The sequence below is a fragment of the Diaphorina citri genome, unplaced genomic scaffold (genome assembly GCF_000475195.1).
Source record: "Diaphorina citri unplaced genomic scaffold, Diaci psyllid genome assembly version 1.1 scaffold182, whole genome shotgun sequence".
Lineage (NCBI taxonomy): Eukaryota > Metazoa > Arthropoda > Insecta > Hemiptera > Psyllidae > Diaphorina > Diaphorina citri.
The window spans coordinates 138,610-163,518 of NW_007377619.1; the positions used below are offsets into that span (position 1 = coordinate 138,610).

Below are 24,909 nucleotides of genomic sequence, written 5' to 3' on the forward strand. Positions count from 1 at the left end.
TCTCTTCCCTGTGCACGAGAATAATCGCGTTCCTTTTATTGTTTAATCAACTCAAGGTTACCCCTCCCCCTCCTCTTTCTCTCCCTTCTCCTTCCCCTCCTTTTGGGCTACACCTGACCTGCAGTCCTTTACATGAATGCAATCCACCCATTCCACCCCTCCTCTGTTAGCTGTAGGATGGTTATTTATGAGGCCAATTGCTTTCTGAACTACATTGTTCGAAATAAACCGTAATTTAGCTGCTAGGAGCTTCGAGGCAAACTTTCATTAAGTGGCATTGCAATAGAGAAAGAGGAGAGAGGGAAAAGTGGAGGAAAAGAAACACAGGAAGAGGAAAGAAGTAGAGGGATGAGAGAGAAATGGAAAAAAGAGAAGGGGAGAGAGAGGGAAAGGAGCAGGAAGATATCTTGTGGTCATTGAGAAAAATAAAGAAAGACAGGAGAGGGGAGGGAAGTGAATGGAAGTCATTCAATAATACATGTGGTTGACCCTATCAAAGGTGGCCCTGGATACAAAACTCGCTAAATGTAGAACAGTAGACCTATACCGAACAGACCTAAAATGGTCAACACGACCCTGTAGTCCCAGTACTTATTAGTGCTTTTAAAGTCTACATTCTAACAGTGTCAGACTGAAATAAATTTCGGCCAATCAGATGTTAGGAATTGATACTTCAGTGCTACTTGAGCGCCAGTATTTTGTTCATAAAATATGGCCCTAAATTTCTAGGACACACTCTAGTTGACTGTGGTACCCTGTAATCTTCTGGCCTCTAGAACAATCCTATGGTGACTCACAGTACTCACATACAAGCAATAAGAACTCAACACCAACTGCTTAAACCTACTTTCACATTTCAACTGGTCTCCCTATGTGATAAGTGTGTAACTAGATATCTGGTAACATAAACCTAGGTATAGCCTATGAGTGTAATTGCTACTTTACTACGCACTCAACAAGAACACTAGGTGAGGTCTTTCAGGTAAATGGAACTTGATTTCTGTTCTATTCGTAAGTTCTGTTGTACTCACTGACCTAACCACTGACCATCTGATACTACACTTATAGTCCTATAGTCCTATACTGAGTCCAAATAATAGAATAGAATGTTACCAAAGCTTCCTGACCAATAAATAATGAGATCCGAGTGTTACCAAGTTACCACTTACATCGAAACATATGGCCTAAGATGTAAGTAATAGATCTGCCTTTTAGATGTGTTACACAGGAGGGACATTTTTCAATTAAGAAAAGTTAGTAGTGGAAAACCATTGTGGTAGAATAAGTTGTGTGGGAAACATCTCTCTAGACTACTCTGGAGTGCAGCATTTTCCTTGATTTTTTCCACCATTATGGTTTTTCAGTACAACTTTTCTTCCATGAATGCTACCCGTGTTGTACTCTACATTGGCAATTAAAGAAAAATAAATATGTAAATGAAATAAGGTAGCTCTTTTCCTAGAATTCTATGACAATAATTAATTGCCAAGTTCAAAACGTGATCACTTTCCCTAATCCCTCCCTCCTGTATCCCTTAATACATTAATATATCCCATCCTCCCTAACTTCCTACATTCCATGTTGACCTACAAATGGGGAGGCTCATTTTCCTCCCAAGCATCCCGTTTTTACCAGATGTCGAGATACTATTGATCTGTTTACTTCCCTTGACTCCCTCGCTATTCAATTCATCCCGATTCATTTCCCCCCCTACGCCCCTCATTTCGTCCCACTTTCCCTCTCCTGTCCCCTGGATCTATCTCGTACCTATCCCATTCGTTCCCTTAGAACTCCCTTTTTTTGTCTCTTTCTTCCTCTCTTCTTTCTTCTTCTATTTCTGGTCAGTCAGCTAATTTTCGCACTCCTTATGGCCAATCAGTTGAATTTTGTGTAATCAGTTTTTTAGGTATACCCTGTTTTTCGTTTAATAAATAGACTCTATTTTCATGACTAGAAGTATTTTGAGCAGAAATGCAATAATTACTTCAGAATATGTTATGACGTAGTTACATGAAGGATATTGTCCTATTTTCATGTGCACTAGGTACCGGGTCTGACTGAGCCCCAAAAAACCAGAGGTTGTTTATTTGTGCTTGGGGGTATTAATATTGGCAATCGTCTGATAGTAGTTAAGAGTTCAATAGATGGATTTGGATTGCAGGCAAATTCACTAATAGATAATAAATAGTCAATAATAGTTGCCTTGGACGATTGCAGGTTGCAGACCTGTACAGGTTTTTAGGTAAGTATTCGTTGGATAGGTTGGTACGTAAGTACCTACCTGGGTGGTATTGTATACTATAGGTATGTAGGCACCTAGTATCAGTGGTACCTACCTAGGTCTTCTTCTTCTTCTTCATCATTTTCTTCTTCTTCATCTTCTTCTTCTTGTTTTTCTTCTTCTTCATCTTCTTCTTCTTCATCATCTTCTTCTCCTCCTCCTTCTTCTTCTTTTCCTTCTTCATCTTCTTCTTCGCCTTTTCCCGTGTTCAGACGGGGTCGGCGCCTTTCGTCAGCCTCTCAATCAGCCCTCGTTAGGGTGATTGCCTTGGACTGACATTCGGTTTTGGCTGCAAAAAATTTACGAGTGGATGGATGCCCTTCGCCCTCATCCTTTGCTATTTCTTTAGCAAGGGAAATTTCTATGTAGTTACATGAAGGATATTGTCCTATTTTCATGTGCACTAGGTACCGGGTCTGACTGAGCCCCAAAAAACCAGAGGTTGTTTATTTTGTAATGAACAAAAACACAAACGCACCACGTCAAGTGAACAATAGGTACACCTGAAGTGTGAAGAGATGCTGAGATTACATGAGTCAATAGATCAATACACCGAAGTGAATTCAATAGATTTGATTTTGAATACCTAGATCAGTAGACCTCAATGGTTCCAATAGAGAAACCAGCGGCGCGGTGTAATTTTACGAGAGTTTGAACCAGCTCCTGAGTGTTTACGTCCAATCGTCCATACGGCGGCTTATCATCCAATGGGCTGCACTCCTTTCCTGTCGCCAAGTCCGCCAGCTAAAGAGTGCAGCACTGGACAGACAATTATGGCTGCACCGTGAAGGCATTGCCTTGAGAAGCTGATGATGACGGCTTACTAATCCGTGCCATCCAAATCAGCTTACGAGCCTCAGTGCACCCCGGAAATACATTATAACCATGAGCAACGCATAATTTGCCAGACAGTCATTCTTTCGGATACCACGAACTTGTCTATTTAGTGATCCGTTGGGAACTGGTTTAAAGTGTCAGGCGGGTCAGGCCTGGAAATACATTATAACCATGAGCAACGCATAATGTGCCAGACAGTCATTCTTTCGGATACCACGAACTTGTCTATTTAGTGATCCGTTGGGAACTGGTTTAAAGTGTCAGGCGGGTCAGGCCTCTGGTATCCTCCCTGTTTAACGTCCCCCAGCCAGACTAAGCTTGTCCATCCTCCTTGTTTAACGTCCCCCAATCTGACCATCCAAGGTATCTTTATTATATGGTATCTTTTCAGTTACAACTTTTACGTCATACAATACATACATACACCTAGGTACCTATGTCACCAAAAACCGTTTCACAGTTACTCAAAAATTTTGAAATCCAAGGATTTCCAAGCCCATAACGTTCTACCTAAGGATTATCCCTATTGTTATTCTATTCTAAGCCCTATAAAATTTTATGTTTCCTTAATACTGACCTAGATCCGTAATGCTAAGGAAGAATCAAAGAATCATTAAAGTCATAAAAATACTTTCGAGTCATAAAAAAACGGAGACATTCATTTTGGGCCCCTCAAAAATTCTAACGCGACTTTTAGTAAAGCGGGGTTTCGTGACCTCTCCTGAAAATCAAAATGTATGAAAATAATACAGATCTCTCACACTGAGTGGTCCACCAATTCGCGCGACTCCAGTGTGAGAGGTCTCTATCATTTTCATAGGTTTGGATTTTCAGAGTCGCATGACACGACGCGTGCGCTCCTAAAAGTAATGTCCCAAATTCTTGAGGTGGGCCAAACCCCTTTTTTTCTCCTTAATGGAAATTCCCGAGTTGGTATCTATTGTTGTTTCTTGTTCGATTGTTGTTGTTGTTGTTGGTGTTGTTGTTGTTGTTGTTGTTGTTGTTGTTGTTATTGTTGTTGTTGTTGTTGGTGGTGTTGTTGTTGTTGTTGTTGTTGTTGTTGTTGTTGTTGTTGTTGTTGTTGGATTGTTGTTGCTCTTTCTTGTTGTACTCCCAAGGTTCTGTCTGAAGGGTTTTCATATTTCGTCATATTATGATGGATGATCTATTCTTCTCGACATCAAAATCGGGATCCGCCCTTGACTTATGTAATAGTGTGAGGTGTGTAGCCGTGTACCTCTTCTAATGGCCTACAGCCCACAAGATATGTTGGAGACAAAGGGGGAAACATAGGTATGTATTATACAAATTAAATATGATTATAAATTATATTTAATGAACTCCCCATCCGTGGCACAAGCTCCGGCTTTTACGGATGGGTATACCATTTGTTAACTATTTATTTGATGAGAGAGTTGTTCTGAAAAACCAATAAATGGAAACTTATAAAATAAAATAAATAAATAATAAATCCGATAACAACTAATTTTAATTTTTCATTACTGGAAAGATCGGAATTCTGAGCAGGTGTTTACTAATCTGTTAGGTAATAAAGTAATAATTAAGTGAATCTGATATCTCTTAACCGGCTTATTGAAACGAGAACTGTTTCCAATTTTGTTTTCAGTTACCTATCAAAAAGTAAATAAGTTCAAATAAATACCTACCTATAACCTACATATTATAAATAAATAATAAAACAACATTTGAACTAATCAATACCACGTCAAGTGTAACATTCTCTCTTTTGTCATCACCTTTCGGTCATAGCTAAAGCCGCTACAACAACAACAACAACAACGTCAAGTGTAAAACAATCGACCTCTACAAACCATCACCATGGCAAACACCTCCATTACATCCATCATGGACTTATCCAACCCGGTATTCCGCGCCTATCTCTTCTACATGAGCATCCTTATAGTCAAAGTCCTCTTCTCCTCTCTCCTCACCGCGCGCCAGAGGTTCAGGAAGAGAGTATTCATCAGTCCAGAAGACACTGTTCTCGCCCGCGGCGCGAAATGTATCAAGGACGATCCCGATGTTGAACGCACGCGGCGCGCGCACGCCAACGACCTTGAAAACATTCCGTTCTTCTTCACGGCGGCGTTCGCGTACATGTGCACGAGCCCTGGTCCGTGGCTTGCGCAGACGCTGTTCCTTGTGTACGCGGTCAGTCGGATTGTGTATACGGTCGTGTATGCTGTGGTCGTGATGCCGCAGCCTACCAGGGCCATCGTGTGGTCTGTGGGGTATATTATTAACATCTACATGGCCGTGCAGGCGGCTCTTTATTTCTATTAGGAGAAGATATTCTCTGGTGACTGGATAGTAATAAGTAGCAGACGCTAAAGACGTGTGAAAATTAAGTGGAGTTAATAAAAAAGAAATGCGCTTTTCAGTGGAATACTCAGGTCTATCCCCTGAGAGGCTATTTGTTTTATATGACTCACTCTTTACACATCAGGAGGCACTGGCCATATCCTGAGAATAATTTTGTATTTTGTTTTAAATTGCACAAGGGTGTGATTTGAAATATTTCAATCAACTCCCTGAAAAGTGGCATAAGGTCAGTTATGAACCGACTGCACATTTTAATCAGATACAAGATCAAGTAGTGCAAGTGTATTGTTGTTTTGTGCAACAGGCAGTGTAGTTCATTTTGAATTTTCATAAGGAAACATTGTTTCCTGTCTTGTTTACATTGTTTGCAAAGTAGATAGCTGGTCGACTCCCTGCTTAAAGTCCCCGACCTGACTGCGTAAGGGCACTATAAAGGTGTATTCTTCAAATTCAAAGGTGGGTTCTTCAAATAACTTTCTTTGGTGTAACAAACTGGCGAATTGAAGCTCATGTCCTAACAGACTACCAGTTCTGTCGAGATGCGTCAACACTACAGTGGACCGAAACGGAATTCGACCATAAATTTTTCAAGGGCACTTCAAATTATTTCAAGCCATAAAAGAGGTTATCTATGACCTCAATAATATGTTGATGAGTTTGAAGTGACCAATACACTTGTTGTATTCGGCCTACACAGGTACAAATCATATCTTATATTGGTATGGTATTGACATGGGTAGAACCTGCAGATATTTTCGTTATAAGGAGTGTCATTACTGCCCACCTAGACAAAACATCCGAATACCAGAACACTAAAATATGGCCATAACAATATGATATTTGTTATGACTTATGAACTTGTGATTTATCAAGAACACAAGACAGGTATTGAAATCAGGCGCAAATCAAGAAGATTCGTAATATAGGGTGTTCGTCCAAGGCGCGAATCTTAGAAGTGTGTTTGGACACAGGACAACCAGGGTCGCTCCAATTTTTTGGAGTCTGACTTCACTAAAAGTCAAACAAAGAGACAGGCATTCCTCAAGCAAAATCCTTGCGTTAAAAACTAAATTTCACTTCGTTTATCCAGTCAAGCTTGGTACCATATTCCTATAAGTTACAGAAAAGCTAAGAAGTTAGACGTCTTCTGATGTCTTTTGTAGATTAGAAAATTAATCTTATAATATCTTTCCCCTAATTTTAAAATCGAAGTACTAGGAATAAAATCTGAAGGATGGAATGACGGTATGACGCCCTATAAGTTCATAAACAAACCCAAATTACGCCCCTGACTAAATTGGCATTCATAAAGCTCAATCCGAGATGAGCATATAGCATAATCAAATTAGGAGATTAGAAGAGCATGAGGATGCCTATATGGTGTTCTCTCTACAAATTAGGAGAATGTAGAGAGGTGTTCTCTTAAGGTAAAGGTCGTACACATCCACTTACCATAATGTGAAGATACTTTCAGGCTCTCCACTCACGCTCACGAGATATAAAGCGTAGTCGCGCGACTTTTAGTAGGGTGGAGTCGCGTGATGCGGTCTAAAAATCCAAAACCCTACGAAAATGATACAGACCTCTCACACCCATATTTATGAACAAAATGCTGGCTCTTAAGCTTGTGCTAAGCATGGTCTAAAGGCATTTGATTGGTCAATTTTGACTTGAGACTGATCTAAGAACGATCATTCTTGTTCATAAATACGAGTGTCACTCTCTAGTTCAAAATGGCAGCCAATCTTATCACCGGCTTATCTTTGCTTCCGAAGTGTCAAACCTTTCTTCAAACGAAATTAACCAAGCTTTTCTCCGCTGCATCGTATTCTGTCAAGATGGTGGACGTTGCTGGTAAACTAAAGGAGCTGGAAGTTATCCCCGATGTCATCAAAATAGCGCCCTCAGAACTGCTCAAGGTAAGGTCCATAGTCCTGTCAAAAGTACCTACCTAACCCAACCCAACTGCGAAGTAGCTAACATAGACCCCTAGACCAGTGTTTCTTAATTAGTTTGGCCCGCGGAACCCTTTTCAAAAGGTGAACATCTTTGCGGAACCCTGAACTTGCACTCACAAGTACCAGACTTTACCAAGATGATACATATGGATAAGGTACGTGACCCAAAAACTTCGCCACCTTAGTACTTTTTTGTTCATCAGAGCTTTCTGAAAGATATTGAGCTGCTTCTGAAAGATTGGATGGCGCGGCGGTAGCGCTCCGCCTATTAATCATAGGACCCTGAAGGACATCAATTATTTAGTGAACATGGAACATGTCTCCATGTCCTTTTTTTTTTTACAACCTCAATTAGAGGACGTTAGGACGTCTCCTTAGTATTTTGGTTAATGGATGCCAAAGACCGGAAATAGAAGAGCGAGTCAAAAGACGTACAAAGGTTCGTCATTTCATACCTACGTATTCATTTTGAGACACAAAAACAAGTAGTTGGGTGGAAGAGCTGCTTCAGGAGGGCCCTGCCACTACAGGTATAAAGAAAGCCTGGAATCCCCATCCTAAGTAATTGGTAAGATACCTACAACATAAAAACCCCCACATTCCTCAGCACTTTGGTAGGTACCAAAAATGTCAAAATTTTACAAAATAATATGGAGTCTTAGAGAATAGAGACCCTAATCGAGGGCTGAAGTCTGGAGCCTTTCTCTAAAATAGTATCTTCACCTAGGACTAGGACCCTAGGTCAAGCCGGAGTTAGGGTCCCCATCACCAGACGGACACCAAACCCATTAGGAAGAACTCAAATGATCTTAACATAGGTGTTCCATAGGGACAAAGGTAGGAAGGGGATCTAATGATATGAAATGCGGTCATCCGATTATAAGAATAGATCAGGGACAAAGCCCGCATATGAAGCAATGGTTGAGTGCGAAGGGCATCCACTCGTAAAATTTGTAGCCAAAACCAACAAATGTCAGCCTAAAGCATCACCCTAGTTAGGGCTGATTGAGAGGCTGGCGAAAAACGCCGACCCAGACTGAGCACGGGAAAAGGCAAAGACGAAGACCTAAAAAAAGAGGTTTGATAGAGGGACCTGCATTTAAATAAGGTCTTAGCGTCCCGAATAAAATAGGAGGACAGGATAGGAGATCTATGGTCCAGTGGTAACGCGCTTGCTTGCCATGCAGAAGGTCCCGGGTTCGAATCCCACCATCGACAAAAATTTGTACTCGTTTTTCGAGGTACCTATTCATATCACATATAAGAGGAGGCTGGATCTCAGACTCAGGGCAGTGAGATATAAGTAAAATGACCTCTTCAGGTGACCTCTTCAGGGCTTTCAACATAGCAACAGAGTTTCCATGATAAAGTACTTAAGTCTAATTGAGGTACAATGAGAAAACATCCCCCCATAACACTGCCCCTGGTATTTTACATGGAGCAAAACAAAACGATTTATCTAATGTCACTATTACGTTAGGGATGAGATCAGTAGGTAGTGTCTAGGAATAAGATATATCTCAGGTGACCTTTGTTCTCATACCTTCAAGGTTAAAACCTTCTAATCTAAACATCCATTCCTGATAATAATATACTGTGTCTACACTCTATCTACATAGGTGTGAGTACCTGTTACCTAGCCAAGAAATGTCTTTTATCACCTGTACAGGCAAAAATAAAATTCCTTAGCTTCTGTCTCATTCCTTGAACCTTTCTGAATTCTTCCCATCTTACCTAATATTGATTTTTTTTTTTCTTTATTTATAGAAATAGCTGAGACAGTTTACATAATTTGCCTTTTTTCCAACAGCTACTCAAATAATTACTGGATCTACCAGGTAACTAGGTAGATGTTTCTTTCTAGTGATGATCTAGGCGCACGGTAGTGCGCCAGGCCAAGTTCCAGCCTAACGCAGAACAATCTACATTTCTACACATTATATGTACCTACTTCAACGAAATGGGAACACAGTTTTTGCTGACAGAGCAATTAAAAACATCTTAAATTGCCGACAATATGGTTAATACTGTCAGGACAATGAACATGGAAATTATAGCACGACACATTTTATGTCAATTTAGGTAAAGGAGTTAATGAACTTTTAAGTTTACTTAATTTAAAGAAGTTAACCGCTAAGGGTCTTATTAGGTATCTACGGAATAATTGAACTCAACTTGAAAAGAAAAACTCGATGCAAAATGTAACTAAATCGGAAATAACAAAAAAATACAAGAGCTATATTATAAATATTACAAATAAATATTTTGTTACCAATCAAGATTGAGGAAGAAATTACATACAGAATCTAAACCTACTTAGGTTAGGTACCTAGGTATCTAATCAAGTAGAAGTAGGTAAATACCTAACATAACTACTTAGATGTATCTATTACCTACTAATAAAATTTGAGAATTATAGACACATTACATAGGTAAAGAGGAACAAGGAAGGAGAATAGGAAGGTAGGAAGAGATAACGATAATCCTAGGTACATAGGTACCTATAAAATTATATTTATTATTTTAATCTTACACCCATATTTATGAACAAAATGCTGGCTCTTAAGTTCGTGCTAAGCATAGTCTCAAGGCATTTGATTGGTGAATTTTGACTTGAGACTGATCTAAGAACGATCATTCTTGTTCATAAATACGAGTGTTAAAAGTTTAGAAGTGGGTAGGTACCTAAGTAATAATGGGGTAGATCGTTCCTTCTCTCCTACTTTCGTATACGAACCATGTACCTAATAAAATTGACTAACATTTAAATGTTGGGGTAGGTTGTAGGTCTCGTAGTTACCTATTCGTCAAACGGTTGTAGGTCTCGTAGTTACCTATTCGTCAAACGGTTGTAGGTCTCGTAGTTACGCATATGAAATCGTCTAATTTAGATCTGCTTTGGTTTTGGTGGTGGTGGTGGTGGTGGTGGTGATGGTGATGGTGGTGGTGGTGTTGTGGTTAAGACACTCTCCTGGTAAACAGAAAGACGCGGGTTCAATCCCATTTTCCCATCCGGCGAGGGTTGGATATGAAATTTTGTCCTGATTGTTATTTGAGAATTTGACTACAGTAAAAGTAGTAGATAGATAGGTACCTACAGTTCCCGCCAGGGGCGCATTTTATCCTAAACAGATAAGGTTCGTTCTCGGAACGGCTGGCTTTCTGCTATCCTGTCCTTCTCTCTTCGGTTTCGAAACGATAAGAACTCAGCAGTCACAGTTCCCTCTATCAAAGAGAAGAAAAAAAATCCCTCTCTGCATTTTGATTTATTTATTTTTTTATTTTATAAGTTTCCATTTATTGGTTTTTCAGAACAATTCTCTCATCAAAATAAATAGTTAACAAATGGTATACCCATCCGTAGAACGATAAGAACTCAGCAGTCACAGTTCCCTCTATCAAAGAGAAGAAAAAAAAAATCCCTCTCTGCATTTTGTATTTATTTTTTTTTTTTATTTTATTTATAAGTTTCCATTTATTGGTTTTTCAGAACAACTCTCTCATCAAATAAATAGTTAACAAACGGTATACCCATCCGTAAAAGCCGGAGCTTGTGCCACGGATGGGGAGTTCATTAAATATAATTTATAATTATATTTAATTTGTATACATACATATGTTTCCCCCTTTGTCTCCAACATATCTTGTGTGCTGTAGGCCATTAGAAGAGGTACACGGCTACACACCTCACACTATTACATAAGTCAAGGGCGGATCCCGATTTTGATGTCGAGAAGAATAGATCATCCATCATAATATATGACGAAAAATGAAAACCCTTCAGACAGAACCTTGGGAGGACAACAAGAAAGAGGTTGTTGTTGTTGTTGTTGTTGTTGTTGTTGCTCTTTCTTTTTAAATCTAAATAAAAATAAAAAGAAAGAGCAACAATTCAACAACAACAACAACAACAACAACAACAACAACAACAACAACAACAACAACAACAACAACAACAACAACCGAACAAGAAACAACAATAGATACCAACTCGGGAATTTCCATTAAGGAGAAAAAAAGGGGTTCGGCCCACCTCAATAATTTGGGACATTGGAATTTTTGAGGGGCCCAAAATGAATGTCTCCGTTTTTTTATGACTCGAAAGTATTTTTATGACTTTAATGATTCTTTGATTCTTGCTTAGCATTACGGATCTAGGTCAGTATTAAGGAAACATAAAATTTAATAGGGCTTAGAATAGAATAACAATAGGGATAATCCTAGGTAGAACGTTATGGGCTTGGAATTCCTTGGATTTCAAAATTTTTGAGTAACTGTGAAACGGTTTTTGGTGACATACCTAGGTACCTATACATACTTATGTATGTATTGTGACGTAAAAGTTGTAACTGAAAAGATACCATATAATAAAGATACCTTGGCTGGTCTGGTCGGGGGACGTTAAACAAGGAGGATGGACAAGCTTAGTCTGGCTGGGGTACTTTAAACAGAGAGTACACCGAATTACCTACCAGCCTGAAATTTCCCTTGCTAAAGAAATAGCAAAGGATGAGGGCGAAGGGCATCCATCCACTCGTAAATTTTTTGCAGCCAAAACCGAATGTCCGTCCAAAGCAATCACCCTAGCTAGGGCTGATTGAGAGGCTGACGAAAGGCGCCGACCCCGTCTGAACACGGGAAAAGGCGAAGAAGAAGATGGTGAAGAAGAAGAAGAAGGAGGAGGAGAAGAAGAAGAAGATGATGAAGAAGAAGATGAAGAAGAAGGAGAAGATGAAGAAGAAGAAGATGATGAAGAAGAAGACCTAGGTAGGTACCACTGATGCTAGGTGCCTACATACCTATACAATACCACCCAGGTAGGTACTTACGTACCAACCTATCCAACGAATACCTAAAAACCTGTACAGGTCTGCAACCTGCAATCGTCCAAGGCAACTATTATCTATTAGTGAATTTGCCTGCAATCCAAATCCAACCATTAAACTCTTACTATTAGACGATTGCCAATATTAATACCCCCAAGCACATTGCTACGAATGTCATAACATATTCTGAAGTAATTATTGCATTTCTGCTCAAAATACTTCTAGTCATGAAAATAGAGTCTATTTATTAACGTATTTCGCATCTCCAATTTGTTCCTGCGTTAATTGGGTTATTTACACTGTACTAATTTTCGTTTACACTAATGGTTATTTTCACTGTAATAATGGTAATTTAATTAATCCAATTACCGAGTGCAAACATCACGAGTGGAGGACTACGCCCCAATTAATTGAACTTAATTAATTAGAAGACGAATCAACAGGATGTCACGAATTAATCCTGAGGAATCGCGTTAACAGGAATCAGATAGGAAAGGGGCCGATTCCTGGAAAGATGTGTCATTTCAAACTTCGAGATCCCATGGCGTAGTGGTCACTGCGCTCGCCTTGCACGCGGGAGACCCGGGTTCGATTCCCGGCGGAGTTAAGAAATTTGTATCTTGCATGTACTGGAAAATGGTACGACTTTTCCGAATTTTTCTTTCGCCAAACGATGTAAACCGCCATTTTGCATTTTGTTTTCTGGTCAGTCAGCTAATTTTCGCACTCCTTATGGCCAATCAGTTGAATTTTGTGTAATCAGTTTTTTAGGTCTACCCGAAAAACATGATGCTATCTAAAGGTACATATTATGGTACCATATACACCACTTTGGTTACTTATACAGTCGAATCTGGATAAGCAGGAATCCAAGGGACTGGCAATATTTTCCTGCTTACAGAATGTTCAGACCGCGGTGCGGACTCGAAAGTCCCAAGAAAAAATCCATTCCTGGTCGATTTTCCTGATTAAAGAGACTTTTGTGTCAAAAATGAAATTACCAACGACTATTGTCCAGTCTATCCCAGTGCCCACCTCACAAATATCCTGTTAATCCAGGTTCGACTGTATAGGTATAATATTTTATGTATAGGCAAGTACATACATATTTTATAGACTGTGATGTAATTGCAGGTCGCTATCCTTTGTACACAGTTTTGTAATTAAATATTGCCCAGCAAGACAGGTGTTAGAGCAAATATAGGCTTGGCCAAAGGTAGGTAAGTATTGGGTACCATTAAGAATATTAAGATTAGTAAGACAGGTGGTTGAGTAGATAGTTAAATAGGCTTGGCCACAGGTACTGCCTATTAATAATTAGGTACTTCTTAAAATGTTTTTTAGGTGTCCGAGGCCGATGACTAAACCTAGACCTTAATTTGGTCAGTCCATCGGATACACGGCGCAACGTTGCCTAACATCAGTGAACCATCGGGCACTGGTGCATTCAAAGTACTATCGCCGCCGGCGTTGGTTGTGTTCGTCACTGAATGATTGTTTCGACACACATGTCTTTAACAATAATTAATACCACACCATATCCTGTGCCTTCTTAAATATTTCCTTCGCTAGAATAGTTTGGGTTCGTGAGGAATTTGAACACTCCTCTGTAACACTTATAGTGCCTTCAAACTATTCATTGATTTCATTGTCACAATTGAACTGTTTAATGTCGGCACCTTTCTAAACCTATATTCCATTACAGTACAGGTATAAAATATGGGAACACAGTAACTAAGTGACCACACCTCAAACCTCTTGTCTGGCTAGGGGACGTTAAACAGAGAGAAGACTAGCGTCTGGCTGTGGGACTATAAACAGGGAGGAGAACAGCTGACCCTAACCGCTCCCCCTACGTTGGCCTTTTTTCAGTAAAACGAGCAAGTTAGCCTTTCCAAGAACCAACCTTGTTTAGGATAAAGTTCGCCCTGGGCGGGCATTGATCCAGCGACTTTGCGCTTACAAGGCAGGCGCGCCACCTTCCAAGCTATCTAGAGTGGCCAAAACGACTTTATATATAGGAAGGAATATTTTTGAAAAAGAGGGGACCAAAAAGAATCATGTTGATACCTCAATATTATTTTTACACATACGAGAACGGGCGTTATTATAAAATCCTCCCAATATCCGTACCTTTACTTCCCAATAAAAAGCAAACACTTTAAATCAATGTTTTACGTTTTTCTTTGAGCACTTCAAGGCGACAAGGCAATCCAAGTGGCGAACCACAGGAAACACAAGATATAGGTGTGATGAACCGGACACGGAAAGTAACTAAGTAAGTACTTCTTGAATAAAACCTCCTTCATTAACTACCTTTAAACCGATATTCATTAAGGCACCGAAACAATACAGTTAGTGTGGTTAGGTGGTTATGTTAGTTATGTGTTCATGGTAAAATTTTAACAATAGGTAGGTCATAGGCAGATTCCTTTGGTGTAGATTCATTTTAATATTCTGATCTTCTCTTATCTCATTAACATGACGAAGTTTAGGAAGGTATCATCAGACTTGAGGCATTATTTTAAGGATTCGAAGTTACGAATGCCTCTACATATGTACTACGGGATGGGCATGCTACGACACAGACCACATGCGTCCAATGTAGCAGTTGTTTCATTGCTACGAAATAAAAACTTGTGAGTGCAAAACAGTTTGTAGCAGGTTGTAGAGTGGAGAATATCAATGAACTCTGTAACCACCACCTGTAAGGAAGCACCTAAGTAGGTAATATATCAATGTAATATCTATGTAGGTAATACCTATCTCCTACCCAAGTACCTACTTACCTAGTTGAATAAAGTAAGGAGGGGTACTTGCGAATCTGAACTTCATCACTGAGGTTTGAGGTCTTGTTGTTGTTGTTGTTGTAGCGGCTTTAGCTTTCGCCGAATGGCGATAGTAGAATAAAAAAAAGACGTCTTTTTGCATCTGCTATACACCGGGGTAATGGTCTCTAGCTCTAGCCATGTTAAATTGGCTGGCTCGTCCTGAACCGCAGTCAACCATCGTGAGGACTTGTGCTTGGTCTTTAAAAGCAGAGAGAACCCTTTGAGGAACTGCCAGCTTGCTAGGCTGGTTAGGGTTAGCTGTTCTCCTCCCTGTTTATAGTCCCACAGCCAGACGCTAGTCTTCTCTCTGTTTAACGTCCCCTAGCCAGACAACTGTGTTAAGCATAAATGCTTGACCCAAAGGTCGTTCCCCGCTTAATACACTACGCTAATTTTTATCACCTGACTTGGACTTGAGTCCACTACACCACTGAGGTCGGTAATTTAGAACAACTGGGGCACGGTTAGTTTAGCAAAGCTCTCGCTCGACTTACAAGAGGTCCTGGGTTCGATGCCCATCGGCAATTCACCTAACGGCAGATAGTTCTATCGACAATTTACCTAACGACAGATAGTTCTATCGACAATTTACCTAACGACAGATAGTTCTATCGACAATTTACCTAACGACAGATAGTTCTATCGACAATTTACCTAACGACAGATAGTTCTATCGACAATTTACCTAACGACAGATAGTTCTATCGACAATTTACCTAACGACAGATAGTTCTATCGACAATTTACCTAACGACAGATAGTTCTATCGACAATTTACCTAACGACAGATAGTTCTATCGACAATTTACCTAACGACAGATAGTTCTATCGACAATTTACCTAACGACAGATAGTTCTATCGACAATTTACCTAACGACAGATAGTTCTATCGACAATTTACCTAACGACAGATAGTTCTATCGACAATTTACCTAACGACAGATAGTTCTATCGACAATTTACCTAACGACAGATAGTTCTATCGACAATTTACCTAACGACAGATAGTTCTATCGTGCACCTATCCAGGGGCTTCCAGAGGGGAGGGGGTCATCAGGCCTAGGTTCATCAAGGGGGCCTGAAACCATTTCTGTAGCAAGGGAAATTTCAGGCTGTTTAAGGTCCCCCAGTCAGCCTAGTTAGCTTAGTTGGTAGTGCGTCTGCCTTGTAAGCGCTAGGCCGCGGGTTCGATTCCCGCCCGGGGCGGATTTTATCCTGATGGGATAATGTTCGTTCTCGGAACGGCTGGCTTTCTCCTATCCTGTCATCCTTCTCTCTTCGATTTCGGGACGATAAGACCTTAGCAGTTACAATTCCCTCTGTCAAACCTCTTAAAAAAAAACCATTGCCATTTCTTTTTTAGGTAATTTTACCGAAATAATTTCTGGCACTCCTGGTGTGTTGAGAGCTGAGCCAATACACGTGCCATAAAAATGGTACCAACTTCGAGCCGTGCGTGTTATGGATATGGAAGTTGACTAATGCTAATAAAAATGATAAGGCAGAATATTAGTTCTTGGTACTTTGGCCACAGCTAGCATAGGTATAAAATCGATTAGGTAGGTAGGTAGGTAGGTACCTACTACCTACTAATATAGTACGCGACCAACAATTGGAGAATTATTGCGAAACAAACAGACAGACAAACCAAATTGTTTTATCATTAGAATTTTTATTGGAGACTTCTGCCACATGCTAGACCAGTCTAAACATATGTCAGATACTTATTCAGACACGTACCTACCTAATACCTAAGTAATATATGAACGTATGTACATAGTCAATGAAAACATGCATGTGAAATGGCATTGAATAAATTTCTACCTTGATTACATAGATCATACATACCTAGGTAATGGCAGGTATGAGTGAAATATGCGAGTATTAAGTACGAGGAAAATACAGCTTAGCCATTATGTACCTACTTATACGTATAATATGCTAGTGATGAGTAGATATGTAGGTAGAATTATTAGAATATACCTTGTTTATCCTGCTCGAATGTTTTTACCCTAAGGAGTGAAAACTGTGAAATTGCGAAGTTTGAAATGACACACATCTTTCCAGGAATCGGCCCCTTTCCTATCTGATTCCTGTTAACGCGATTCCTCAGGATTAATTCGTGACATCCTGTTGATTCAAGTCCGTCTTCTAATTAATTAAGTTCAATTAATTGGGGCGTAGTCCCCCACTCGTGATGTTTGCACTCGGTAATTGGATTAATTAAATAACCATTAGTACAGTGAAAATAACCATTAGTGTAAACGAAAATTAGTACAGTGTAAATAACCCAATTAACGAAGGAACAAATTGGAGATGCGAAATACAGTTGCGTGTGCCACTGTTACATTTAGGGGTCAGAGGTCAGGGGCGGCATTAAGACCATTTAGAGGAGAACTTTTTTTTTTGTCAAAATGCACCAGATAGTCCCTATATTTCATCAGTTCTTGCACCGTTTATTGAACAGGCTAATTCTACTCTACAATCAGCCACCAAGATTCTCAAGACACTGGGTATCCTGATTCACAAACACAGTAACCTTCCTATCTTTCACCGAGCCAAAAGTTTCCAAGGCTGAGTCTTTCTTCAGTGAGGAGAACAAAGATTACTCACTTGGGTGGAATTTCAGATTGTACATTCTAATTCCAAGTACTTACCTACTTACTTGTGATAGGTACTCATTAACTCATTATTCATTGGTTTTACTGAATGGATAGAATAGTATCTAACTTACTACCTACTGTTGATTTAATAGTCCTTGGACAAGAGAATTATTTTTATAATGCTTTGGTAGGTAGGTATAAAGGACTCTTTAGTCCTATTGTATAATAAAATAGTAAATACTAGGTATTTTGTTTGTTTGCCTGCCTGTCTGTCTAGAGTCCGTGAACTGTTCAGAGAAAATTATGATCAATAAAGAAATTTGTAAGGGAGGATTGTGTATTTTAAAGAAGGTTGGTGCCTACTTAAGTGCTTGCTTACTACATAAGAAGGTACTTGTAGGTACATGGTAACAAGAACCCATCAGACAGAAGCTAAGGAATTTTATTTTTGCCTGTACAGGTGATAAAAGACACTTCTTGGCTAGGTAACAGGTACTCACACCTATGTAGAATGTAGATAGAGTGTAGACACAGTATATTATTATCAGGAATGGATGTTTAGATGAGGTCATTTTACTTATATCTCACTGCCCTGAGTCTGAGATCCAGCCTCCTCTTATATGTGATATGAATAGGTACCTAGGTTCTCAAAAAAGATCAAAACCATATCGGATTTCTTGAAAAGTTTTGATATAGAGAACTGTAGCTGCTAGGGTCTTATCGTCCCGAAATCCCAAGAGAGAAGGAGGACAGGATAGGAGAAAGCCAGCCGTTCCGAGAACGAATCTTATCAAAACTTCACGGAAGTGCCCGGCCTTCCAACCCAGGGCCCAGGGGTTCTTCTTTCCGTTCCTGGAACCAATACATAGCCAATAGGAACGGCATTCAGCCTTGATACTCTTAATAGTGCGTTCAGAAAAAACAAATACAAAAAATACTTAAGTTATACATCACACTATCTCCGTTTATAGGTACCTAGGTATTATGTATTGGAAGATGTATTCTCTTTGTATTGCATTTTCTCAACGGTGCATTCTTAATTTCCTATGCATTTTTTGAGAGGTCTGAATTGAGTGCAAGTTGTTTATCCTACTCAGTTAGGACTGAAAAGTCCCTTCACCCCGACATCGGCAGTGTAAACAAGGTATCCACCACCTACCTACCTATCTATCATAATTATTATATTTACCTGGGTGAGTGCATGTTTTTTTTTTTTTTTTTTTTTTTTTTTTTTTGGTGGCCCGGGTAGAGCCGCCAAAATTGTCGGTAAGTGAACGGAGGTTGTATTAAATGCATGCCCCAGCTGGGATTGAACCTGCGCCCCACTGCTTACCAGGCGGACGCTTAGACCACTCCGCCACCAAAGTATGTAGGTACATAGGTAGTGTAAGTTATGTTCGGATTTCTTCGTCTTCGTCTTTTTTTTTTAAAGCGGGATCCTTTTCTTTTTCTTCCTCATGAACTTCTTCTTAACTCAAAGAAGTGGACACCTTACAATTAAGCCTGTTTGAGTCACATAATTTATCAGTCCCACATACCCTATTGATTCACAAGGTTGGAATTTTCAGCTTTGTCTTCTTCTCCTCTATTCATAAGTTCGTCCAAGGTAGATTTGTCTTCCTCAGCACAACCTAATCAGTTCCAACTTCCAAGCCAAGACATTCCAGTACCAATACCATTCCAGTAATGACCTAATACGAATAGCTACTATTTCCGTGCTGGTTAAGGCATTTCAAGTTTGATAGTTTTCCTGTACTTGAGTTACTTGATGGGTTTGTTTAGTGTTTCCATTAGTCACAGGTATAACTTATAGGTTATAGCCTGTTATAGGGAGATGTAAAACTTTTATGGACTCCTAGATGTGGAATAGTTAACTTTAACAAGGCTAAGCTGACTGAAGTGTCAGGTTCTTTAATGAGATATTTATTGTTAGGTTTTTTTATTTATTGAGATTTGAGATATTTTATTGATCAAGAAAGTCTCTCACGGATATAACTATAAGTAGTGCTTTATTTAGATTGTCAGCTTAGACCAAGATGTCCCCATTATGCTGCTACCAAAGAGACAGATTATGCTGCTCTTTATGGATACAAGTTGTACAAATTGAGAAAAAGCTGGGCCCGTCCCTCCGGGAATTTTTTTAGCCCGTAGTTTATTCGATCGTGGTAAAAGAATACCTATGTACCTACCAAATTTGTTTAATATTCAGTTTATTATTATTCTTGATTTGATTTTTTGATTTTACTTTCATGTAATGATTTAGCAGATTTGAGTGTGTTCTCTTCTCAATTCAATACCGTTTGTGTTGTCCTTTTACTAAACGATAATTGCCTTTTATATTACTCTGAAACAAATTGCCTTATAACTTAATTCAAGTCATGAATCCTTTGTGGTAAAGCAGAGAGCTTTTTCACTAGTTTTGTGGGTACCACAGCATTACTAAGTGGTTGAAATTTTCTGAGCTAGGCCCCTGGCCCCGATATCGTTTGAAATAAAACGCCTTGAAATTGACTCAACATACTAAACCCAACACATTTAAAGGTAACTTGCACATTGCATAATTAAAACTTGAAGGCGTATTATCGTTATCGTGTTTTCATTTTTCTCTTAAACAAAGTAAAGGAATCATACAGGGTGATCCACTTAGCACAACCATGTTCCTAATATACATCTCAAGTCTACCAAAAATATTCCATATAAGAATATTGTAAACAATTCATGGAAATTTTTTGGTGACATCTCCTTGTAGTCCAAACAGTCTTAGGGCAGAGTAGTCTACTAGTCTTTGGACTGTCTACCTGTCTCCACCAATGACCAGTTATCCGTTAGGTGGCGCTACCAAGGATCTATAAATAGACCAAAGACCAGCCTCTATAGTTCATCCAGATCAATGTGACAGCAATGAGTCATCAACCCAAAATGAAGGAACCAATCAGATTGCAAGAAATCTCCTTACATTGTTGTAATAGAGGTAAAGGTCTATTTTTGATAAACTCTCTCTTTTAAAATGCGGGTTCCAGAACAGTTAAGGTGGATATCGCCTTAAGTACCTGACTTTGTTTCACTGTCGGAGGAAGCACTGTGCAATATACCTTCCCCTTCTAGAGATTATCTACCATTGCACATGTGACATGTTTGGCAACAATGCCTATTTTTTTTGCTGTCACATTGATCTGGATGAACTATAGTTCCCTAGCAGTAAGTACGAAGGTAATTGTACCTGTCGTCAACTAAAAGAAAACCAGAGAGTAAAATCTTCCTACTCAGATTGTTGATGGCTCGGATCCCAATAGAAAATCTGCGAGTTGTTCTGCACATCGCCAAGGCAGTTTGAAAAATTACATTACTTTCCTTTTTTCCTTATCCTTATCCTATAGGAAGGAAAGTAACTTCCTATAGGATAAGGATAAGGAAAAGGAAAAAAGAGATTTTTTTTTCTTTAAAATAGGTTTCATAGAGAGAACTGTAACTGCTATGGTCTTATCGTCCCGAAATCGAAGAGAGAAGGAAGACAGGATAGGAGAAAGTCGGCCTCTCCGAGACGAACATCATCCGTTTAGGATAAAATCCGCCCCGGACGGGAATTGAACCCGCGGCCCAGCGCTTACAAGGCAGACGCGCTACCAACCAAGCTAACTAGGCTGGAAATTACAATTTAAATTCCACATTTGTGGTCCTTTTGGCATTCAATTAACTTTCTTTTGGTTAGTTCTTCAAAAACTGGTAAACATTTCTGGCGTTTCATTTGCACATCAGAGTAGGGTTGCCAACTTTTTTTTCGGCATATACGGTACAAACTAGCAAAATAGTGAAAAAATACGGATTTCCCGATTTTTACCCGGAACTTACCCACTCCATTATCTTCAGTGAATGAAGATTCTCAGCCCTGTGCTATCAATGACCTTGACCCTGGTCTTATCACTTCTGACAGTGACGAGTGGTAAGTACCAGCCCCCAGTAGAGGTAGATATTGGACTTGTGACCCGGAGGACCTGGGTTCAAGTCCCAGTAGGGACATAACGTAGTATATGTACAGCACTAGAGCCCAGAGGACATACTCTGAATCCTAGAAATTCCAATACTCAGAACTCAGGTATATGGTACTCTTACCATGTATTTGCAGTTAGATTATGGAATTCTCTTCATAGAGATTGTATAAGGGACTCTCAAAGTCCGGGAACATTCAAGACCTCCCTGGTACATTAAGGCGTGACCACTGTCCACACATAGTTGACGCCGCCGATCGATGTCGACTGAAACCGTACACTGCCTCGACAACATAGATTCACCTCGTCGATCGATGGTCGATTGACGGCGTCGACTATGTGTGTGGACAAAGCTTTATAGACACATTTGGATACGCCTCTATTGGTGCTAAAAACATGTGTGATCAATGATTTGTGAAATGTAAACAAAGCCTGGTGGTGATGTCAGAAATGTAACCAAGGATTGTAAACAACGAATGAAGTCATAGGTTACACGGTTCAAATTATGCACTGTTGTTTTTCCCATGCTGATAATAGATATGATTCTCGATTCTGAATTTTGTTGTTTGAAATATGCACAAAAACAATTTTGAATCTCTTGTTATTATACTGCTTCTGGGATGGATCTGAAAAATTCTCTTATGAGTAGAATAGAATATAGGTAGGCACCTTGTTTATACTGCCAGCATAGGACTTATGAGTCCCTTTACTCTTAAGGTCTTGTAGCCAGCCTAGTTAGCTTGTTTGGTAGCGCGTCTGCCTTGTAAGCGCTAGGCCGCGGGTTCGATTCCCGCCCGGGGCGGATTTTATCCTGAACGGATAATGTTTGTTCTCGAAACGGCTGGCTTTCTCCTATACTGTCTTCCTTCTCTCTTCGATTTACACTGAGAAAAATAATGGTGATAGGGTGCCACAGGTTTAGGGTGGAAGAGCTCTATTATTGGGTTACTTTCCCTGATTTAGGCTGTTGGAATGCTATACGAGTATTATAGTGTCGAACTTCCCGATATAGAGTTCAATATTAGAGTGCCGGAACCCAGTCACCCGATTGGGCTGCCAGCACCCTAGTTTTTTTTTCTCAGTGTATGTATTCTTATTTCAGGTATGACAGTGCGGAGTGTGTGTGCTGTATGATGACATTGGTGATGGATGATGAGGAATGCCGCCGACTTCGCATCGAGAAGATCAAAGAGGAGAGGCGGAAACAATTGGCGGCCCAGGTGGCCAGTAAACTGGTTGGCGGCAAATCAGATGGCGTGGCCGCCGCGGCAGAGAAAGGAGGAACTGCGGTTGGTGGTAGGACCGCCAGGACGAGAAACGTGGCCCGGGGAGAGCCGCCAAAATTGTCGGTAAGTGGACAGAGGTTGTTTCGCTTTCCGTGTCCGTCAGATAGGCATGGCACCTATCTCACGGTGTTGGAAGGATTGGGGTTTCAACCCTTTGGACGCCCAGAAACAATATATGGGCTCCTTCCGAACGGAGGTTGGATTCAATTCATGCCTCGGCTGGGATTGAACCCGCGCCCCACTGCTTACCAGGCGGGCGCTTTGACCATTCCGCCACCTAGGTAGGTTAGGTTGAACTCGAGATTTTTTTTACTTTCTATTACTATTACAATTTTTTTTTTTCCTAAGCGAAAAGATTTTAAAGCGGTACCCACTTACCTGATCTTTTTCTTTTTCTTCTTCATCATCTTAACTGGAAGAAGTAAACACGGTGTTTAAAACACCTTACATTTGAGTTCGAATCCCAAGTCACATAATTTATCAGTCCCACATGCCCTATTGATTTACAAGGTTGGACTTTTCAGCTTTGTCCTCTTATCCTCTATTCATAAGTTCGTCCAAGGTAGATTTTTATCTTCCTCAGCACAACCTAATCAGTTCCAACTTCCAAGCCAAGGCATTCAAGTACCAATACCATTCCAGTAATGACCTATTACGAATAGCTATTTCCGTGCTGGTTAAGGCATTTCAAGTTTGATAGTTTTCCTGTACTTGAGTTACTTGATGGGTTTGTTTATTCTGTATTTCCATTAGTCATAGGTATAACTTATAGGTTATAGCCTGTTATACGGAGATGTAAATCTTTTATGGACTCCTAGATGTGGAATAGTTAACTTTAACAAGGTTAAGCTGACTGAAGTGTCCGGTTCTTTAATCAGATATTTATTGTTTGTTATTTTATTTCTTCAGATTTGAGATATTTATTGATCAAGAAAGTCTCTCACGGATATAACTATAAGTAGTGTTTTATTTAGATTGTGAGCTTAGAACAAGATCTCCCCATTATGCTGCTACCAAAGAGACAGATTATGCTGCTCTTTATGGATACAAGTTGTACAAATTAAGAAGAGGAAAAGCTGGGCCCGTCCCTCCGGGAATTTTTTTAGCCCGTAGTTTATTCGATCGTGGTTAAAGAAAATCAGTACCTATATGTACCTACCTAGGTAATTAGTTTAATATTCAGTTTATTATTATTATTGATTTGATTTTTTGATTTTTCTTTCATGTAATGATTTAAAATCAAGACGAGCCCATTCTCCCTTTATTCCCAATATAAGGTTTAAGTCACCCATCCATTTATTGGCCTTGCTCGGCGTAGCTTAACATAGGTGACGCTAAAACCGGTCTTAAATTATGGACTGATGTGTTATCTAAAACTTTCTCGCTTTGAGTTCATAGGTCGTCGCGACAAATTTCAAGATCAGAGCTCATTTGTGTGAGAAAATGTGAAAAAAAAAATCCCACAATTACTCAATTAACTTTAAGTCACCCATCCATTTATTGGCTTTGCTCGGCGTAGCTTAACATAGGTGACGCTAAAACCGGTCTTAAAATAACGACTGAAGTGTTATCTAAAACTTTCTCGCTCTGAGTTCATAGGTCGTCGCGACAAATTTCAAGATCAGAGCTCATTTGTGTGAGAAAATGTGAAAAAAAAAATCCCACAATTACTCAATTAACTTTAAGTCACCCATCCATTTATTGGCTTTGCTCGGCGTAGCTTAACATAGGTGACGCTAAAACCGGTCTTAAAATAACGACTGAAGTGTTATCTAAAACTTTCTCGCTCTGAGTTCATAGGTCGTCGCGACAAATTTCAAGATCAGAGCTCATTTGTGTGAGAAAATGTGAAAAAAAAAATCCCCCAAAAACCAGTTTTTTTTTTTACCTTTAATTTGATATATGTATAGGTCGACTAGGTTTGGATAAGTCCTTCTATGGGAACAGACCGACAGAC

General features: G+C 39.7%; 2 protein-coding genes across 2 annotated transcripts in view; both read left to right on the forward strand.

The window, feature by feature from the left end:
- LOC108251935 (probable GPI-anchored adhesin-like protein PGA55) overlaps window positions 1–24,909 on the forward strand; it is an 81,684-nt gene that overhangs the window by 35,737 nt on the left and 21,038 nt on the right. The window lies entirely within an intron of this gene.
- LOC103505568 (prostaglandin E synthase-like) lies at window positions 4,746–5,760 on the forward strand. Its single transcript, XM_008469908.3, has one exon. It carries the CDS (start codon window positions 4,958–4,960, stop codon window positions 5,420–5,422), a length of 465 nt encoding a protein of 154 aa, XP_008468130.1. The 5' UTR covers window positions 4,746–4,957; the 3' UTR covers window positions 5,423–5,760.

Excerpts from the sequence above, each read along its gene's own strand:
- LOC103505568 (XM_008469908.3), top strand. The coding sequence starts at position 4,958 with ATGGCAAACACCTCCATTACATCCATCATGGACTTATCCAACCCGGTA.